At 44.6% G+C, this 18,718-nt stretch overlaps 1 protein-coding gene across 2 annotated transcripts in view; it reads left to right on the top strand.

Annotated features, from left to right (window-relative positions):
- Window positions 1-18,718, top strand: part of RAMP1 (receptor activity modifying protein 1) — a 139,144-nt gene that overhangs the window by 69,094 nt on the left and 51,332 nt on the right. Inside the window, exon 2 of one of the 2 annotated variants that reach the window (XM_050751684.1) lies at window positions 14,800-14,904. In XM_050751684.1, coding sequence (XP_050607641.1) covers window positions 14,853-14,904 — 52 coding nt within the window. In that variant the 5' untranslated portion in view covers window positions 14,800-14,852. Of the gene's footprint in view, window positions 1-14,780; window positions 14,905-18,718 lie in introns of those variants that run through there. The other variant, XM_050751683.1, reaches the window with a different exon arrangement.

The following is an 18,718-nucleotide window of genomic DNA, read 5'->3' as shown; positions in this document are numbered from 1 at the left end:
TTTTCTCCCATTCTGTAGGTTGCCTGTTCACTCTGATGGTAGTTTCTTTTGCTGTGCAGAAGCTCTTTAGTTTAATTAGACCCCATTTGTCAGTTTTGGCTTTTGTTGCCATTGCTTTTGGTGTTTAGTCATGAAGTCCTTGCCCATGCCTATGTCCTGAATGGTATTGCCTAGGTTTTCTTCTAGGGTTTTTATGGTTTTAGGTCTAACATTTAAGTCTTTAATCCATCTTGAATTAATTTTTGCATATGGTATAAGGAAGGAATCCAGTTTCAGCTTTCTACATATGGCTAGCCAGTTTTCCCAGCACCATTTACTAAATAGGGAATCCTTTCCCCATTTCTTGTTTTTGTCAGGTTTGTCAAAGATCAGATGGTTGTAGATGTGTGGTATTATTTCCAAGGGCTCTATTCTGTTCCATTGGTCTATATCTCTTGTTTTGGTACCAGTACTCTGTTGTTTTGATTACTGTAGCCTTGTAGTATAGTTTGAAGTCAGGTAGCGTGATGCCTCCAGCTTTGTTCTTTTGACTTAGGATTGTCTTGGCAATGTGGGCTCTTTTTTGGTTCCATATGAACTTTAAAATAGTTTTTTCTAATTCTGTGAAGAAAGTCATTGGTAGCTTGATGGGCATGGCATTGAATCTATAAATTACCTTGGGCAGTATGGCCATTTTCACAATATTGGTTCTTCCTATCCATGAGCATGGAATGTTCTTCCATTTGTTTGTGTCCTCTTTTATTTCGTTGAGCAGTGATTTGTAGTTCTCCTTGAAGAGGTCCTTCACATCCCTTGTAAGTTGGATTCCTAGGTATTTTATTCTCTTTGAAGCAATTGTGAATGGGAGTTCACTCATGATTTGGCTCTCTGTCTGTTATTGGTATATAAAAATGCGTGTGATTTTTGCACATTAATTTTGTATCCTGAGACTTTGCTGAAGTTGCTTATCAGCTTAAGGAGATTTTGGGCTGAGACGATGGGGTTTTCTAAATATACAATCATGTCATCTGCAAACAGGGACAATTCGACTTCCTCTTTTCCTAATTGAATACCCTTTATTTCTTTCTCTTACCTGATTGCCCTGGCCAGAACTTCCAACACTATGTTGAATAGCAGTGGTGTGAGAGGGCATCCCAGTCTTATGCCAGTTTTCAAAGGGAATGCTTCCAGTTTTCGCCCATTCAGTATGATACTGGCTGTGGGTTTGTCGTAAATAGCTTTTACTATTTTGAGATACGTCCCATCAATACCTAGTTTATTGAGAGTTTTTAGCATGAAAAGCTGTTGAATTTTGTCAAAGGCCTTTTCTGCATCTACTGAGATAATCATGTGGTTTTTGTATTTGGTTCTGTTTATATGATGGATTACATTTATTGATTTGTGTATGTTGAACCAGCCTTACATTCCAGGGATGAAGCCAACTTGATCGTGGTGGATAAACTTTTTGATGTGCTGCTAGATTCAGTTTGCCAGTATTTTACTGAGGATTTTTGCATTGATGTTCATCAGGGATATTGGTCTAAAATTCTCTTTCTTTGTTATGTCTCTGCCAGGCTTTGGTATCAGGATGATGTTGGCCTCATAAAAATGAATTAGGGAGGATTCTGTCTTTTTCTATTGATTGGGATAGTTTCAGAAGGAATGGTACCAGCTCCTCTTTGTACCTCTGGTAGAATTCAACTGTGAATCTGTCTGGTCCTGGACTTTTTTGGTTGGTAGGCTATTAATTATTGTCTCAATTTCATATCTTGTTATTGGTCTATTCAGTGATTCAACTTCTTCCTGGTTTAGTCTTGGAAGGGTGTATGTGTCCAGGAATTTATCCATTTCTTCTAGATTTTCTAGTTTATTTGCGTAGAGGTGTTTGTAGTATTCTCTCATGGTAGTTTGTATTTCTGTGGGATTGGTGGTGATATCCCCTTTATCATTTTTTGTTGTGTCTATTTGATTCTTCTCTCTTTTCTTCTTTATTAGTCTTGCTAGTGGTCTATCAATTTTGTTGATCTTTTCAAAAAACCAGCTCCTGGATTCATTGATTTTTTGAAGGGTTTTTTTTGTCTCTGTCTCCTTCAGTTCTGCTCTGATCTTAGTTATGTCTTGCCTTCTGCTAGAAGGCATTTTGAATGTGTTTGCTGTTGCTTCTCTAGTTCTTTTAATTGTGATGTTTAGGGTGTCAATTTTAGATTTTTTCTGCTTTCTCTTGTGGGCATTTAGTGCTATAAATTTCCCTCTACATACTGCTTTAAATGTGTTCCAGAGATTCTGGTATGTTGTGTCTTTGTTCTCATTGGTTTCAAAGAACATCTTTATTTCTGCCTTCATTTCGTTATGTATCCAATAGTCATTCAGGAGCAACTTGTTCAGTTTCCATGTAGTTGAGCGGTTTTGAGTGAGTTTCTTAATCCTGAGTTCTAGTTTGATTGCACTGTGGTCTGAGAGACAGTTTGTTATAATTTCCATTCTTTTACATTTGCTGAAGAGTGCTTTACTTCCAACTATGTGGTCAGTTTTGGAATAAATGTGATGTGGTGCTGAGAATGTATATTCTGTTGATTTGGGGTGGAGAGTGCTGTAGATGTCTATTAGGTCCACTTGGTGCGGAGCTGAGTTCAATTCCTGGATATCCTTGTTAACTTTCTGTCTCGTTGATCTGTCTAATGTTGACAGTGGGGTGTTAAAGTCTCCCATTATTATTGTATGGGAGTCTCAGTCTCTTTGTAGGTTGCTAAGGACTTGCTCTATGAATCTGGGTGCTCCTGTATTGGGTACATATATATTTAGTATAGTTAGCTCTTGTTGAATTGATCCCTTTACCATTATGTAATGGCTTTCTTTGTCTCTTTTGATCTTTGATGGTTTAAAGCCGGGTTTATCAGAGACCAGGATTGCAACCCCTGCTTTTTTTTGTTGTTTTCCATTTGCTTGGTAGATCTTCCTCCATCCCTTTATTTTGAGCCTATGAATGTCTCTGCATGTGAGATGGGTCTCCTGAATACAGCACACTGATGGGTCTTGACTCTTTATCCAATTTGCCAGTCTGTGTCTTTTAATTGGAACATTTAGCCCATTTACATTTAAGGTTAATATTGTTATGTGTGAACTTGATCCTGTCTTTATGATATTATCTGGTTATTTTGCTCATTAGTTGATGCAGTTTCTTCCTAGCATCGATGGTCTTTACAATTTGGCATGGTTTTGCAGTGGCTGGTAACAGTTGTTCCTTTCCATGTTTAGTGCTTCCTTCAGGAGCTCTTGTAAGGCAGACCTGGTGGTGACAAAATCTCTCAGCATTTGTCTGTAAAGGATTTTATTTCTCCTTCACATATGAACCTTAGTTTGGCTAGATATGAAATTCTTGGTTTAAAATTCTTTTCTTTAAGAATGTTGAATATTGGCCCCCACTCTCTTCTGGCTTGTAGAGTTTCTGCCGAGAGATCCGCTGTTAATCTGATGGGCTTCCCTTTGTGGGTAACCTGACCTTTCTCTCTGGCTGCCCTTAACATTTTTTCCTTCATTTCAACTTTGGTGAATCTGGCAATTATGTGTCTTGGAGTTGCTCTTCTCAAGGAGTATCTTTGTGGTGTTCTCTGTATTTCCTGAACTTGAATGTTGGCCTGCCTCACTAGGTTGGGGAAGTTCTGGATAATACCCGAAGAGTGTCTTCCAACTTGGTTCCATTCTCCCCGTCACTTTCAGGTACACCAATCAGACATAGATTTGGTCTTTTCACATAGTCCCATATTTCTTGGAGGCTTTGTTCATTTCTTTTTACTCTTTTTTCTCTAAACTTCTCTTCTCACTTCATTTCATTCATTTGATCTTCAATCACTGATACCCCTTCTTCTACTTGATCATATCAGCTACTGAAGCCTGTGCATGTGTCACGTAGTTCTTGTGCTATGGTTTTCAGCTCCATCAGATCACTTAAAGACTTCTCTACACTGTTTATTCTAGTTAGCCATTCATCTAATCTTTTTTCAAGGTTTTTAGCTTCTTTGCGATGGGTTCAAACATCCTCCTTTAGCTCAGAGAATTCTGTTATTACCGATTGTCTGAAGCCTTCTCTCACCTCGTCAAAGTCATTCTCTGTCCAGGTTTCTTCTGTTGCTGGTGAGGAGCTGCATTCCTTTGGAGGAGAAGAGGCACTCTGATTTTTAGAATTTTCAGCTTTTCTGCTCTGGTTTCTCCCCATCTTTGTGGTTTTATCTACCTTTGGTCTTTGATGATGGTGACATACAGATGGTGTTTTGGTGTGGATGTCCTTTCTGTTTGTTAGTTTTCCTTGTAACAGTCAGGACCTTCAGCTACAGGTCTGTTGGAGTTTGCTGGAGGTCCACTCCAGGCCCTGTTTGCCTGGGTATCACCAGCGGATGCTGCAGAACAGCAAATATTGCACAACGGCAAATATTGTTGCCTGATCCTGTCTCTGGAAGCTTCGTCTCAAGGGGCACCCGGCCGTATGAGGTGTCAGTCAGCCCCTACCGGGAGGTGTCTCCCAGTTAGGCTACCTGGGGGTCAGGGACCCACTTGAGGAGGCAGTCTGTCCATTTTCAGATCTCAAACTCCGTGCTGGGAGAACCACTACTCTCTTCAAAGCTGTCAGACAGGGACGTTTAAGTCTGCAGAAGTTTCTGCTGCCTTTTGTTCAGCTATGCCCTGCCCCCAGAGGTGGAGTCTACAGAGGCAGGCAGGCCTCCTTGAGCTGCATTGGGCTCCGCCCAATTCGAGCTTCCCAGTTGCTTTGTTTACCTAGTCAAGCCTCAGCAATGGCGGATGTCCCTCCCCCAGCCTCGCTGCCACCTGGCAGTTCAATCTCAGACTGCTGTGCTAGCAGTGAGCGAGGCTCCGTGGGTGTGGGACCCTCCAAGCCAGGTGCAGGATATAATCTCCTGGTGTGCCATTTGCTAAAGCCTTTGGAAAAGCACAGTATTAGGGTTGGAGTGTCCCAATTTTCCAGGTACCATCTGTTATGGCTTCCCTTTGCTAGAAAAGGGAATTCCCCAACCCCTTGCACTTCCTGGGTGAGGTGATGCCCTGCCCTGCTCCATGGGCTGCATCCACTGTCTTACAAGCCCCAATGAGATGAACGCAGTACCTCAGTTGGAAATGCATTACTCATGCTGGAAGTCTTCTGCATTACTCATGCTGGAAGCTGCAGACTGGAGCTGTTCCTATTCGGCCATCTTGGAACCTCTGTCTGGCATTTTCCAAGTATAAAGTAACCTACCAGTGTTGACCTGGGATATACATGAATGTTAAGGCGATACATCAAAATACTGGATTTCAAATGTTTCCTCTTTTATGGGATTTATAAAAGAATTGAATATATTTGAGAATAAAGTTTTATTTCATATATTAATTTGTCTCCAGTTATTATCAGATCCACTCCAAATGTCTACCAGGAATTGGGTTCCAGAAAGTAAAAATAACAATAATTTAAAAGGACTATATTTAATGAAACATGAAAATAATTGGCTTTAGCCATATAACAAATTAGTAAAATCCTAGTTTTACTAATTAAATTACTAAAATCCTAATTTTACTAATTAAATTTTACTAAAATTGTGGAGATTTTTCCTGTATGTTCGTTATATGGTTATTTATATTAAAAGGCTACATTCAGAGTTAGCATTGAATAAAGTAGCAACATGGAATAGGTGTTATTTTCAACATACTCCTAGAAATAAGAAGCATATCTCTAATCGTTTGTTTCTCAGAGGAATGATGAAGTAGAATTCCATTCTAGAATACATAGAGACAAAATTACTGCCTTTGATTTGGGGAAAATATAGAGTCACTTGAAATTCTAATTTTCAGCGCCAGGCATGGTGGCTCACACCTGTAATCCCAGCACTTTGGGGAGGCTGAGGTGGGCAGATCACGAGGTCAGGAATTCGAGACCAACCTGGCCAACATGGTGAAACCTCCTCTCTACTAAAAATACAAAAATTAGCCGGGCATGGTGGCATGCACCTGTAATCCCAGCTACTTTGGAGGCTGAGGTGGGAGAATCACTTGAACCCAGGAGGAGGAGGTTGCAGTGAGCTGAGATCATGCCACTGAACTCTATCCTGGGCAACATCTCAGCGTGGTGGGATGGGGAGGAAAGTAATTCTAACTTTCAGGTTTTTTGAAGTAAAGTCCTATCCAAAATATAAAGGTAAAATCAGGCAGCTTTTGTAAATTAAAGGGCTTTCAGCTGTGACCAGTAAATTGACAGCTGTTACGAAGATTCCCTAGTTAAATTTAGAAAGTTATTTTTCATGAATCTTTTGGAAACTCAAGTGAAAAATCTCTGTTTATCTTATTCTGTAAAATCTCTAACTTGATATTAGATAATTGGATAAAATTATTGTAGAATTTTAAAAGACTGGTCAAATTGTCCAAGTTTTCATATATTTTCACTAGCAAAAATTTAGATAATTTAACATACATTAGTGCTCAAAACCATTTTTCTTTCACGCTGTTGTATTAGATACCAAAGAGCACTTAGCTATATCAACTAGAATATATAGATAATTAATATGTTTGGAGATAACCAGAGATTTGAAAAGTTGTAAATACCATAAGATAATCAGCAAAAACAGTGGAACTAAAAATTCCCAGTTGGCTCTGCCTGATGCCAATCTATACTGGTCAAAGGAGAGATAATATGTGTGACTCAGAAGCTCAATATAACAAGTAATTTCTCTCTTAAAAAAGAGATCTCAACCAGTAATATCTATATATGGGCTTAAGTACTGCTTTTTCAGTATTGACCATTGTTACTTATTATCAAATACATATGTGGCATGTAGTAGTAACATGTTTTAACATGTGGGCAGAACAATGACCTAAAATGTCCTGTTGTCATCTGGATCCTGTGATGTGTTGTACATGACAAAGGGAAGTAAGGCTGCAGATGCAAGTAACATTATTAATTAGCCGACTTTAAGATTAGGACCTTATCCTGGATTATCTGGCTGGGCTCAATCTAATTACATGAGTCCTTAAAAGTGGTAGAGGAGGCAGAAGAGAGAACCAGAGAAATGGCATTGTGAGAACTCAACACACTCCTGCTGGCTTTGAAGACAGAACAAGGGACTGAGAGCCAGTGGACAGCCCCCAGAAGCTGGAAAAGGTGGGAAATGGGCTCCCTAGAGCCTCCAGAAGGAATGCAGCTTTGCTGAAACCCTGATTTTAGTCTAGTGAGTTCTGTCAGACTTCTTTTTTTGAGACAGTCTTGCTCTGTCACTCAGGCTCGAGTGCAGTGGTGCAATCTTGGCTCGCTGCAACCTCCACCTCCCGGGTTCCAGTAATTCTGCCTCAGCCTCCCAAGTAGCTGGGATTACAGGCGTTCACCACTATACTCAGCTAATTTTTTGTTTTTGTGTGTGTGTGTGTGTGAGATGGAGTCTCACTCTGATGCCCAGGTTGGAGTGCAGTGGCATGATCTTGGCTCATTGCAACCTCTGCCTCCTGGGTTCAAGCGATTCTCCTGCCCCAGCCTCCTGAGTAGCTAGGATGTAATTACGGGCATGCACCACCACATCCATTTAATTTTTGTATTTTTAGTAGAGATGGGGTTTCGCCATGTTGGCCAGGCTGGTCTCGAACTCCTGAGGTGATCCACCTGCCTTGGCCTCCCAAAGTGCTAGTATACAGGCGTGAGCCATCGTGCCCAGCCTTTTTTTTTTAGTAGAAACGGGGTTTCACCCCATTGACTAGGCTGGTTTCAAACTCCTGACCTCAAGTGATCCACCTGCCTCAGCCTCCCAAAGTGCTAGGATTACAGGCATGAGCTACTATGCCCAGCTTGGCTCATCTTTAATATCTGCTATTTAAGAATGCAGGCTCTGAAGGGCTTTCTTTAAAGCTTTACTGCACAGGCCTAGAGTGAAGCATTTACCACGGTGTTTGGCACAGTCAAGGTTTGCTGCTGCTGCTGGTAGTGCTGTCATCTAGCAGTGTGTCATGATGCATCTTTGTTAGTAACCTTACCCTGACTTCGTTGTAATAATCTCGTTTTACTTCATTCTACTTTCTTAATTTATTTTTATTCCTCTTCTATTGATGTCTGTAACCTGCCTCAGTATTTATTAAAATAAGGCAGGCCATAGGTCGGCTTGCTAGTCAGGGGACACTTAATTACAAATGATAGAAACGTAAACTAGCAAAAGTATAAGAAAATGGAAATGAACTTACATAGTTGAATACTCCAGAAATGTATTCAGGTGAAGCTGGATATGCTTTCTTCTGGGTTGGCATCGGGCTCTTCACACATGAGGGCAAAGATGGCCACTAACAGGTTTATCTAGGTTTATCTAATTTATGTAATTCTTTGAGTTACTAATTCTAGAAAAAAATCGTGTAACTCCAGCAAAACCCCGGGGAGGACTCTGATTAGGCAAGCCTAGATGATGGGCCTGGGCTCCACAAACACCCATGAAGTGAAGGGCAGCCAGAGAACAGGAAACCTGATTCTCCAGAGAGAAGCAGAATAAGCAGGAGGCATTTTTCCTTCATTTTATAATACAAAGGCTTTGTTATACAGACTTTAATTATGTTTGTATACATAAACATATGCAGATAAATATGTATACATACAAAATTTAGAAACACATTCACAGTAAGGTCACTAGCTTTGACTTTCTAAAATGCTGCCAACACTGTCAGATGCTTCAGATGTGAAGGATTCGTTTATGCCTCTCTCACACACATATCCTGAGTAATTAGGAATGGTTCCAGCATTCACTAAGAATTACTGGGAAGTAGGGGCACAGGCAATGTTAAGAGTTGGGTATATGACTGCTTATTTGACCTTTTTATTTAGCAATAGTTTTATTGCTAGTAAGTTAGATATATATGATCTTTTCATTTAGTCTAAAATATAGTCTATATAAGTCTTAAGTAAGTCTAAAATAGTTTTAGACTTACAGAAAAGTTGCAAAAAATACCATAGGAAGTTAATGTCTGCCCTTCATTGTGCTTCCCCTAATGTTAACAACTCCTGTAACCATAGTAAAATTATCAAAACTAGGAAATTAACATTGGTGCAATACTATTAACCACAAATCTTACTCATTTTTACCAATTTTCTTCCTAATATTCTTTTTCTGTTTTAGGATCCAATCCAGTAGCCCACTTGCATTTAGTTGTTGTGTTTTCTTCATCCTCCATCCTTCATCTGTGACAGTTCCTCAGTGTTTTCTTGAGTTTCATGACTATTGTCGTGGTAGTGAATTGTTTTATCTTGACATTTGATGAGTATTGATTGATTATTTTGTAGATTACCTCTTCATTTGGATTTATCTGATGTTTTCTCATGATTAGATTGAGCTATACGTTTTTATGAGTACCACGGAAATAACCTCTCTCTCTTAGTACATCATACCTGGGGATAGTATCTTTTACAGGTGATGTTATCCTTGATCACTTTGTTAAGGTGACTTCTGCTGGGTTCCTGCACTATGAGGTTAATGGTTTTCCTTTGTAATTGAGGGAGCTCTTTGAGAGTATACAAATATGCTGCTCCTAAAACATTTGCTCACTGGTTCTAGTATTCATCAGATCTTGGCTGAAACAGTTACTCTTGTAGTGTTTGCTTCTGTATGATTTTGTATGTCTCTCATCCCTTCTATATTTATTACTTGGAATTTTTCTGTAAGGAGGAGCCACACCTTCTCTGTTTATTCAGTGTTTTATATCAGTATGCACTTGATGTTTATTTTGTTCTGTGCATTACAATACTATTCTTTTCTTCCTTTGTTGCTCACATTTTTCCAGCATTAGCCATTAGGAGCTTCTTCAGGTTGGGGTCTGTGTCCTTTTGAAAAAGCCATTCTTTTTTAAGTTCTTATTTTCTGGCATCTCAGGATATTTTTGGCTCATCTTGTACATTCCCTGCCCCAGCACTGGACTCCACCACTTCAACAAGCTGTTTCCTTTTATTGGAGAATAGTATTTAGAAACGAAGACCTGGTCAGTAGGTTTGCTTGTTGCTGTTGGAGTTGGTCTTAGGCGCTCAGTAGATGTAGCTGGGAAATATGTGTGTGTGTGTTAATCCAAGCAAATAGACACACCTATATTTGTCCCTGTATTTTTACAGCTAGTCATCAGCACCTTATATATGTGCGTGTTCATACTGATACTTTGAATTTCTGTCCTTTATTTCTACCTTAGACCAATAGTGAGAAAACTGGCTCACGTTATTCACTGTTTATTTATTTATTTGATCAATCCTACTATACACATAAAATCATTGCTAAACCATGGCCCTGTGAGAAACAGATTTACTAACTGGAGTATATCATTTGTGTACAGTTCTTTTGTCTTTTGCTCTTCTGTCTAAATGTGCTTAGGTTATGTCTTTTATTCCTGATCCACTCAGGGTGGCTATGTTACACCTTTGTAATATAGTCTCCTAGAGGTTGGGGGTTCCTTCAGTCTGTATGTGTGACATTTCATGTCCCGGTTTTCTGCAGTAGCTCTGGATGGACTTTCTTGTTTGTCTCTATGGTATTGGGGTGCTTTTCAATTTTCATTTCTAGAGTGTTAAGAGTTCGTCTTTCTGGAGACTGTTTCATATCACCCTTAGGCCTGTTCATCGCCCTCCCTCTTGGCTCCACGATTTTTCTCAGTCTGCCTTTGCTCACACTAAGCATGCGGCTGGCTGAGGGTAGTATAGGAGTGCAAGTTGTGTACTGGGATTCAGTGGGATTTTCCTTATTACTCAGTTCCTTTGCAGTTGGAGAATTCTCCAAGTAATGCTGAGGACAGTTTTATATAGAATTTATTTTTCACTTCTTTTTTGTTAGTTTTGTTTCTTGGGGGAATAGGGAAATACGCAACTGCTGTTCTCAGCTACTTGCAAGTGTTTTGGTTTTAACAGTGAGACTTCCTGCAGGACTTGAAAAACTGATAGTTGATGAACCGGAGTTCCCTGAGATGCTGCTGTTTTTGTTAGTGTTTATCTAGCAATTGCACAATTTAAACAACTCACAGAACTAAGTTGTTATTGATTATAAACATGTTATCTTCAGAACCACTGATTCATTATTGATAATGATTGAAGTTCAGCCTTTAAATTGTAGGCCTGATAATGAGGACACCAGTGGAGTCTTGCCCTTCATATCAGCAAGTTATTGAAAAACTATCTGTGGAATATTTGATGCTTTTTTCCTTCCAGTACTTAAAAATGTTCCATTGTTTTCTGATTGCATTATATCCCATGAGAACTCTTCTGTCACCCTTACCTGTGTTCCGTACATCAGCAGTCCCCAACCTTTTTTGGCACCAGGGACTGGTTTTGTGGAAGACAATTTTTCCATGGGGTGAGAGGAGGATGGCTTAGGGATGAAACAGTTCCACCTCAGATCATCATTCTCATAAGGAGTGCAACCTAGATCCCTTGCATGAGCAGTTCACGATAGGGTTCACAGTCCTATGAGAATCTCATGCTGCTGCTGATCTAACAGTATGCAGACCTCAGCTTCGCTAGCTCACCTGCTGCTCGCCTCCTGCTGTGAGGCCAGGTTCCTAACAGGCCATGATCTGGTACTCCTGTGGGGTTGGGGGCCCCTGCTATACATAATGTCTTCTTTCTCTGGCTGCTTTTAAGATTTTCTCTTTATTACTGGCTTTAGGCAATTTGATCGTGATGTGCTTTCACGTACTTTTCTTCATGATTCTTGTGCTTGGAGTTTGGGGATGTTCTTGGCTCATGGGTTCATAGAAACTGTTCCACATGGTGGTTTTTCACATATTTCCCACCCACCTTCCTCTGGGGCTCCAGTTACACCTTGGAGTTGCCACTTGGAGTTGCCTCATGGCTCTCTGATGCTTTGTCCTTTGATTGTTTTTAAGTTCTGGAATGTAATAGCTACATCATTTGGAAATCATTTGATCCTGTTATTTCTTGCTTTTAAGTTTTGTTAGGCAGCACCAGAATAGCCTTTGTAATTTTTACTGACTACAGAGAGGGCCTTACCCTTCTAATTATGCTCTGATGTTCTGTGTATTTCAAGATTTTTCCACTATGGTTGGTGGGAACTGGAACTATTCCCAGTCAGGTGTGAGCTCTTAGGCTGTTTTCCCTTGGGTAGCGTCCTTAGATGTGTGGGCTGAGACTCAAGTGGGACCCTCTGTGATCTCTCACGCGCATTTTTTGCGCAGCTCTTTCCTCTCTGGTACTACGCCCTGCCAGCGTTAACTGCCTGGCTTCCCCAAACTCTCTTTGGGTTTCCTTTCTCTCTCTGTGGTCTGCAAACTCCAGGCAGTGAGCAGTTCTCGCACTCTATTTGTTACCCTGCTATCAGGGGTCCCTGCACTTCTTGTGGTCCACTGTGACAACCATTGTTTCATACATTTTATCCAGTTTTTTAGTTTAAGATGGGAAGGTAAGTCCAGTCCCTGTAACTTCATCTTGGCTGGAAGCAGGAGTCTTATGTTAATAGTGAATTTTTAGCAGTGTTGACCAGGCTTTGGTTGTTATCTTTAGCCCTACTGTGTATGCAGTAAAGCATTTGGCCATTTTCTAATCTCTTCCGTTGTTTAACCTAATGTCCCTCTAGATTGAGGTACCCTGGGAGAGGAATGATTTTCCATGCTACCTATGACAAATTAGAAATACAGATACATTGGACTACAACTTTTGAAAAAGGGAAGCCCATAGTAGTTGCTAAGGAATCTCTTACTTAGACCCAAGGTACAGACAGGAAAATCATGAGGAGAGAACCTGCCTCTAGGTGTGTGTCTCACTTCAGCATTCTCCAGAGAACCATGAATTTCTAAAGCATGTGAACTTGAGAAACAGGCTTTGTCTTCTTAGGAAAATGTATCCTTTAGGGAGTGTTGAGAAAATGGCGGTGGCCTCTGGCCCTGCCTCCTTGCAGTCAAGCTTCAAAGAGAAAACGTTGGGAAGACAGACTCCTGCTGAGCCTGATGAAAGAGGCGTCCCAGTTGCCAACCACAAACATGCAGCCGAAGTCCACAAGCTACAGTAGAAAGGGTGGCTCAAGCCAGAGAGTCCCTGGGTACGGAGTGCGGGTGATGGTTGCAGAAAGATGCAGGCTCTTCTCCCCCACTGTGACTGGCTATCACCTAGTGCAGGATGCGCGGTGGCCCTGCCCCAGGGCTGTGCTGGCATCCACCCTTCCCACTAGCTGTGCTGCTCTCACATGGCACGGCCTCTGGCTGCCAGGCCTGTGCTTGGGCCTGCATTCCCCTTGTGCACTTCTCTCCACCCAGCCCTCAGGACTGCCTGGGCTGTATTTTGTCCAGAGTCCTTTGTCTCCTTACTTGCACTGCAGCTGAGGCAAGTGTCCCTTGTTCTGTATGGCTCCTGTATTGTGGCGCTCATGTTATTGAGAGTTTTAGAGGTCACCCCTAGATTCACCAATTGAAGGGCAGGGCTTGTTGATCTAACACTGTCTTGCACATAGGGACACAAATGTCTGTTAAATGAAGAAAGTAGGGAGGCCAGGCCACCCAATGGGGTGTATCTCCTAGGGTTCAAGAAGAGGGGCTAATCAAGTCAAGAGAATGTGTGCCCTCCCCCACCATCTCACCCAGACCCCTCACTCTCAGAACACTTGGGGCCCCCGCGCAGGTGGTAGGCATGCTGGCCCTGAGTGCCCTCCCAGCCTGTGTTAGAAGAACCGGTGGATGACCTCGCTGTCGGCTGTCTCCCCTTCTCTGAGCTTACTGCAGGTGGCAGCAGCCTCTCAGCCACAGACTGTTCCCTTTCCTAGGAGGAAACGTTGGTCACTCAGCAATGCTGTGTGCTTGCAGCTTCCACCACAAAAGAGACAGCTGTGGCTGCAGCACCAGGGTGGTGATTCTTCCCCCTCCAAGGGCAATGGTGCATTCCTTAGCGCAAGTATAAATGTACTGTTGCTAAGAGTTATTGGAACAGGATAATACAAGAAGGAACCATTGCAAGTGAAATCCAGCCACCAGTAATGCCCTGAGAGGCCAGGCCTGTGCCTCCCAGAACCTGCTCCTCCCCAGGCTTCCCCAGCCCATCTCCAGAGCGCCCTTCTCTCACCACTTTACATAAACGAATGTACCCAAGATCCCCCATCAGTTCTCCATGCAGCTGCCAGAGTGACTGCCCCCAAAGCAAACCACGTCTCTAAGGACTCTGGCCAGGCCCTCACAGCCTCCTGCCAGGCTCTTGCTATCCATCAACAGCAAGACCCCTAGGCCATCTCAATCCCCGCAAACAGCTCTGTTCCCTCCAGCCCCACGGCTTCTGTTCACCTGCCGTGCTGTCCCCGCCTCTGCCCACCCACTCATCCTGCAGATCTGGAGCAGCATTCCAGGGTAAGTGTGCGCCATTTTGGGTTACTACGAGTCTCGCCAGGCGCGGCGGCGAGTTTTGCCCCCAACGCTCCCCAGAGCCTGCACCTGGGCGGAGAGGTAGATACAGCTGGGAGATCTTAGCCTTTTGCAAGGCAAACACCAGGCAGGAATGCCGAGAACCTCGGAGGAGGAGGAGGGGAAGATCCCCAGGTGGAGACCAAGATGCTGCTCACGCTGAGTCGTCTAGGAGACCCTTCCTAGTTTAAAAAGTGTTTATTTGCTCGGAGAACATTTCAGGAGTCATCCCTCGGAGCCCAAGTGTGCCGCCCCCCGGGAGGGGCCTGGAGACGCCCGCGCGGCCCCCCTGCAAGGTTTTCCCAGCCCTGGGCGTCCCCAGCCCTGGCACCCACCCGGGGAGCCGCAGTGGGCCGGTCCGCGCGGCCGCCGCCTCCCACCGCTCCCGCGCCCGCTCCCGCCCCCGGCGCGTCTCCTCCTGGCCCGCGCGGCGGCGGGCTCAGTCCTCAGCGGGGCGCGTGGCGAGCGGACTCGGCTTGGCACCGCTGTGCACCATGGCCCGGGCCCTGTGCCGTCTCCCGCAGCGCGGCCTCTGGCTGCTCCTGGGTGAGTAGGGCCGGGGGTCCCGGTCGAGCTCCCTTCCCCCGGCCAGCCGGTGTCCTCTAGGGGAGAGGAGGGGAGCGGCGGGGGGACGGGGAGCGGCAGGGGGACGGGGAGCGGCAGGGGGGCGGGGAGGGCGGGCGCCGCGGGCGCACGGATCTGCTGCCCTTGAACGCGAGCCGCCCGGGTTCCAGGCTGGAGGCCCCAGGGCACAGGAGAGGCGGAGGGCGCGGACCGGGGTTGCGCTTCTCGCTGGGGAAGGGACGGCTTTGGGGACGTCGGGGAGCGGGCGTTCTGAAAAGCTTGGGGCAAGTCAGCCCTGCACACTGGAGAACTTGTTTTCAGAAGGAAAAAAAGGACGCGGGGTTCCCCAGCCCCGCTCCTCCGTTTCTCAGGCTGTGCACCGCGGTGACCGCCAGCGCAGGCTCCCTTCCCTAGGGTCCCGCGTTGCAAAACCTGCAGGCAGGCACCTTGCAGAAGACACAGTGTTTGGGAATCAGAACCACAGCCCGTTTGTATGGAAATTAGTCAACACTGACAATCTGTCGTATGCAGCAGTTGCTTGTTTGCAAATCATGTCTTTTCGGGACATTTCCATCGCTTTTTTTTCTTTTTTCTTTTGGTTTGCTTGTTAACTTGGCACTTTTGGCTAATAGAAATTTAAAGAAGGACGGGTCCCTTGGTGAAGTGGTGGAACATGTTTGGCTTTCCACTTGGAGGGAGAAGTGGAGATTATCAACAGCCCAATGGCCACAGGAACTGGCCAGACACTCAGCAAGAAACGGGCCTGTTCACTTCCCTTGTCTGTAACGTGTTTCTAAAATGCTAACTCAAGCCCCTTCTAAGCCGCTTTGGTTATTGCATTATTCCGTGTATTTAGCTCCCTTTTAACGGAAACAGAATAGGTTCTTGGCGTGGGAGAACCCAGTGCCCCTGGGAAGGCCGGAGCAGTTGTTTCTGGTATGTGTGGCCTTTCCCCAGAAACAGTGATGTTGGTCAGAGGCACCTGCCGCACAAGACTCCTTGGCACTGGCACTGAGCAAGCAGTGACCACCGGCGCTGTTTTTGTAGCTGGGGGAGCAGTTCGTGGCCCAGCAAGGAGAAGGGCCAGGGCTTCTTGGGAGCCATGGATTTCTGGTCCCTATTTGTAAACCTCTCCAAGGGGTGGCAGATCTGCATAGAATCCTCAGAGGCCAATATAATATAATCTGAAAGCGGGTCTTGCCACTTTAGAGTTTTGGCTGAAGTTGCGTGGAAAGCAAAATCTCAGAGTAATTTTATTCTCTCCATTTGGCTTGACATGGCCTTCACTATTTTCGTTTCCTAAGAAACAAACATTTCTTTGTTAGCAAGGCAGAGAGCTGGCTTGTGGAATATTTTTTATATAAATAACCAGATAAATAAATGTTCTTTACTAGTGTCCAGAGGCTGCACCCTCTAAAGCTTGTGTAAATAAAACACTATGTCGCGATCACATATAAAGACCTTACTTGTTTATCAAGAAAACTAGTCATGTTCTGCCGAAAGTCCAAAGTCCTGTAATTTTAACATTATTTTGAGTGGCCTGGCTAATGTTATGTCTTGGAAGAACAAGCACAACTTTATGAGGTTATCAGTAAATGAATGTCATTGGAGCCCAGCTGTAATTAGTAGAATTACTGAGCACAGGCTGTTTCCTTCCCAAGCTGCAGCACTAGCCAGATCTCCTTGGTGATGAAGATTTTGCTACCCAGAATGGCAACATGGAATTTTTTTTAAAGTACTCTAGTTTACAGGTTTGAGAACTTATCTGTGACAATTTTACAATCAAGTTATTTGTCTTAGGTAGTTATTAAGAATCTCACCATCTGACCAGGCATGGTGGCTCACGCCTGTAATCCTAGCACTTTGGGAGGCTGAGGTGGGTGAATCACCTGAGGTGAGGAATTCCAGACCAGCCTGGCCAACATGGTGAAACCCTGTCTCTACTAAAAATACAAAAAAATTAGCCAGGCGTGGTGGCGGGCGCCTCTAGTCCCAGCTTCTTGGGAGGCTGAGGCAGGAGAATCACTTGAACTCAGAAGGCAGAGGTTGCAGTGAGCTGAGATGCCACTGCACTCCAGCCTAAGAGTGAAACTCCGTCTCAGAAAAAAAAAAAAAAAAAAAAAAAAAACTTAGGATCCATATATAGTTCTTTTCCCTCTGAGCATCCTGTGTACTCTTGTGTTTACAGGAGACTCTACATGCATTCTTAAAGGTTTGTGTATAGACACCGAAAAGCTGTTCGTTAATCAGGAAAGAAGGATGCGTCAGAAGCCCCTGGTTTTTTGAGTCCATCTTCACTCAGGGAGTGCTGGCTGGTGCTGTCACACATGAACTCAGTCATCTGTCCTGGGAAACGCATGCCTTCCTTGTCTGTCGTGTGGGAGCTAGGGGTTTTTTTGTTTTGTTTTGTTTTTTGTTTTTTTGAGACGGAGTCTCGCTCTGTCGCCCAGGCTGGAGTGCAGTGGCGCGATCTCGGCTCACTGCAAGCTCCGCCTCCTGGGTTTACGCCATTCTCTGCCTCAGCCTCCCGAGTAGCTGGGACTACAGGCGCCCCCGGCTAATTTTTTGTATTTTTAGGAGAAACGCATCCTGACCTTGTGATGTCTGTCCCAAAGTGTGTGAGCCACCGCGCCCGGCCGGGAGCTAGGGGTTTTTTAATGGCTGCAACATTAATTGAAATATATGACTTTATATAAATACAAGTAGAATTGGAATGGCGGGGACATCACAGGAAATGCTATGTGACTGCTTCAGATGCCATGTGGTTTTAAATCTGGACACAGTTCTCATGCCAAAGTCCAAATCTGAAGGATTCTTATTTGCTAATCAACCCAGTGTGTTTGTTTACCCTGTGTGTTTAGCTGCAGGAGGAAATTTCTGGATTTTTGTCTTCCTTCCATAGGCGCATGCCTGTCAGTGTGCTTATTGCCAGTCTGAGGCCGGGGCTGTTGAGAAACATTTCTATCCGCAGTGCGAATGGTAGATTCAGCTCCGGGAAGTGTTTGAGGTGGAATCTTTACTTAAGGCTAGTTGGAAAAGTCTGTCCTGATTTTTTTCCCCAGAATGCACCCATTTCTTAGCTTCTAATCAGTTACAACTGGCGTCTGGCTGACTGTGTGATGCAGGTGCCGTGTGTAGTGTGAATTCCAGGGGAAATGATGAGCCCAGAGAGTGAAGCCCCTCGGGCTTGCCCGCCAGTGCCCCCACCCCCAACTCAGGCCTAGAACCCCTCTTTCCTGATGGTCCTTGTGGTATGGTGGGCTGGCCCTCAGTGGGCCCTGAGCCAGGCCTGGCCATCCAGATGGTCCCAGGGAGGAGACTGGCCGCAGGCTGGACAGTCAGTGTTCTGCTGGAACCACGGGGAAAAACTGCGTCCTTCCTCCAGGCTGGATCTGAGTGGGGCTGCCACAGTCTACCCTGTGAGTCACGGGAGAGCACCTGTCCGTGACACAGACAGAGCCCTCCTGACACCTTTTGAGCCCCTAGATCGAGCTCATGCGGTACACATTTCCATCATGTGACCCATAACGTTTGAGATGGGTGTCTGTCCCTTGCAGGGATGGTGTCTGGTAGACAGCAGGCTCAGGGGGCTCCCAGAATGGCGTACCTGGGGGACTGTGGGAATCCTGCCTAACAGCCTCCTCCTCCACTGGGGACCCAGGGGGGCCTCCTGAAGGAGGAGGCGCTGCAGCCAGGAAGACAGTGGGAGCTGGGAAGGGGACAGGGGAGCCTGGGCTGCAGTGGCCCTGGTGGCTCCAGCACTTGCTGGACCGTGTGCCCACTGCCCCTGCCCATC

Source organism: Macaca thibetana, chromosome 12, assembly GCF_024542745.1.
Source record: "Macaca thibetana thibetana isolate TM-01 chromosome 12, ASM2454274v1, whole genome shotgun sequence".
NCBI lineage: Eukaryota > Metazoa > Chordata > Mammalia > Primates > Cercopithecidae > Macaca > Macaca thibetana.
The sequence above is the reverse complement of the archived record's forward strand: the minus strand, read 5'-3'. Positions and strand labels throughout refer to the sequence as shown.